Source organism: Atractosteus spatula (genome assembly GCF_055471065.1).
Source record: "Atractosteus spatula isolate fAtrSpa1 chromosome 10 unlocalized genomic scaffold, fAtrSpa1.hap1 SUPER_10_unloc_2, whole genome shotgun sequence".
Classification (NCBI taxonomy): domain Eukaryota; kingdom Metazoa; phylum Chordata; class Actinopteri; order Semionotiformes; family Lepisosteidae; genus Atractosteus; species Atractosteus spatula.
The window spans coordinates 1,238,136-1,239,768 of NW_028296622.1; the positions used below are offsets into that span (position 1 = coordinate 1,238,136).

The window sequence follows — 1,633 nt, forward strand, 5'->3', positions numbered from 1 at the left end:
CCCCCCTCTCTCTCAGTGCAGTGTTCATGTACTGGAGTGTCCAGTCAGTGTGTCTGTATGAACCCCTCTCTCTCTCAGTGCAGTGTTAATGTACTGGAGTGTCCAGTCAGTGTGTCTGTATGAACCCCTCTCTCTCTCAGTGCAGTGTTCATGTACTGGAGTGTCCAGTCAGTGTGTGTGTATGAACCCCTCTCTCTCTCTCAGTGTTAATATGAGATGTGTCTCTCTCTCCAGCTACACCTCTCTGATCTCCATGGCCTGCCAGATCTCCTCCGGGATGAAGTTCCTGGCCTCCCTGAACTTTGTGCACCGGGACCTGGCGACCCGGAACTGCCTGGTGGGGGAGGGCGGCGCCATCAAGATCGCCGACTTCGGCATGAGCCGCAACCTGTACGCCGGCGACTACTACCGCATCCAGGGCCGCACGGTGCTGCCCATCCGCTGGATGGCCTGGGAGTGCATCCTCATGGTACGTCTCCCGTCGGGGTCCCCCACGCCCCCGGACTGGGGTCACTGCTGCTGGGGTGACCTCCTGCTACAGCATTGCCTGAGCATTGGGGGTACCCTCCGATGTGGGGGCGTTCAGGGAGACCCTGTGCATCTGTGTGTGGGTGCGTTCAGGGTGACCCTGTGTGTCTGTCTGTGTGTGGGGGCAACCCTGTGTGTCTCTGTGTGGGGGTGTTGGGGGTGACCCCATGTGTCTGTGTCCCCAGGGGAAGTTCACCATGGCCAGCGATGTGTGGGCGTTCGGGTTGACCCCCTGGGAGATGCTGAGGCTGTGTAAGGAGCAGCCCTACGGCTCCATGACAGATGAGCTGGTGATCGAGAACGCTGGAGAGTTCTTCAGAGACCAGGGCAAGCAGGTAACAGCCACACCTGGCCAGGAGTACCTGCACCTGTCTCTCTCTCATGTCCTGCAGGCTGACCAGTGTCTCTCTCTCTCTCTCCTGTCCCCAGGTGTACCTGTCGTACAGACTGACTAGTCTCTCTCCTGTCTCCTGTCCTGCAGGCTGACCTGTCCCTCTCTCTCTCTCCTGTCCTGCAGGCTGACCTGTCCCTCTCTCTCTCTCCTGTCCTGCAGGCTCACCCGTCTCTCTGCTCTCTCCTGTCCCCAGGTGTACCTGTCCCGACCGGAGGTGTGTCCGCAGGGCCTGTACGAGCTGATGCTGAGCTGCTGGAGCCGGGAGTCCAGGGAGCGGCCGTCCTTCCCAGCAATCCAGCGCTTCCTGCTGGAGGACGCCATGAACATGCTGCAGCAGGAGCGGCTCCGGCCTGCGGACTCTCGCGGGGCAGGATGTCCTCTGTGGGCTCGGAGGGCGGCGGCCCTGAGGGCTGAGCCTCTTGTGTGCCCCCTGGTGGTGTTCAATTCACTTTGACTGGCCCTGGTCAGTATCGCCATGCGATCGATCACTCCTGATCCATTCGCTGTGACTGGCCCAGGTCAGTATCTCCATGTGATCGATTGCTCCTGATCCATTCGCTGTGACTGGCCCAGGTCAGTACACTGTCCAGTCCTGTTAGACCAGGAGGACAGCTGTTCTGGTGGTTCAAGTCCAGTCTAGCTGGTCCATCGGTTCAGGTCCGGTCCTGTTAGACCACGAGAATAGTTTTGGGGTACCGGCTCCTCGTCTCT

The 1,633-nt window shown here is 59.9% G+C and overlaps 1 protein-coding gene across 1 annotated transcript; it reads left to right on the plus strand.

Moving 5' to 3' along the window:
* The first annotated feature begins 767 nt into the window (after window positions 1-767).
* Window positions 768-1,376, plus strand: LOC148812588 (epithelial discoidin domain-containing receptor 1-like). Its single transcript, XM_088908520.1, has 2 exons — window positions 768-863; window positions 1,116-1,376. Exons 1-2 carry the CDS (start codon window positions 768-770, stop codon window positions 1,374-1,376), a joined length of 357 nt encoding a protein of 118 aa, XP_088764646.1.
* The last annotated feature ends 257 nt before the right edge of the window (window positions 1,377-1,633 follow it).

Coding starts and splice junctions, on each gene's coding strand:
- LOC148812588 (XM_088908520.1), top strand. CDS start 768: ATGCTGAGGCTGTGTAAGGAGCAGCCCTACGGCTCCATGACAGATGAG. Junction 864..1,115: donor TCAGAGACCAGGGCAAGCAG/GTAACAGCCACA, acceptor TCCTGTCCCCAG/GTGTACCTGTCCCGACCGGA.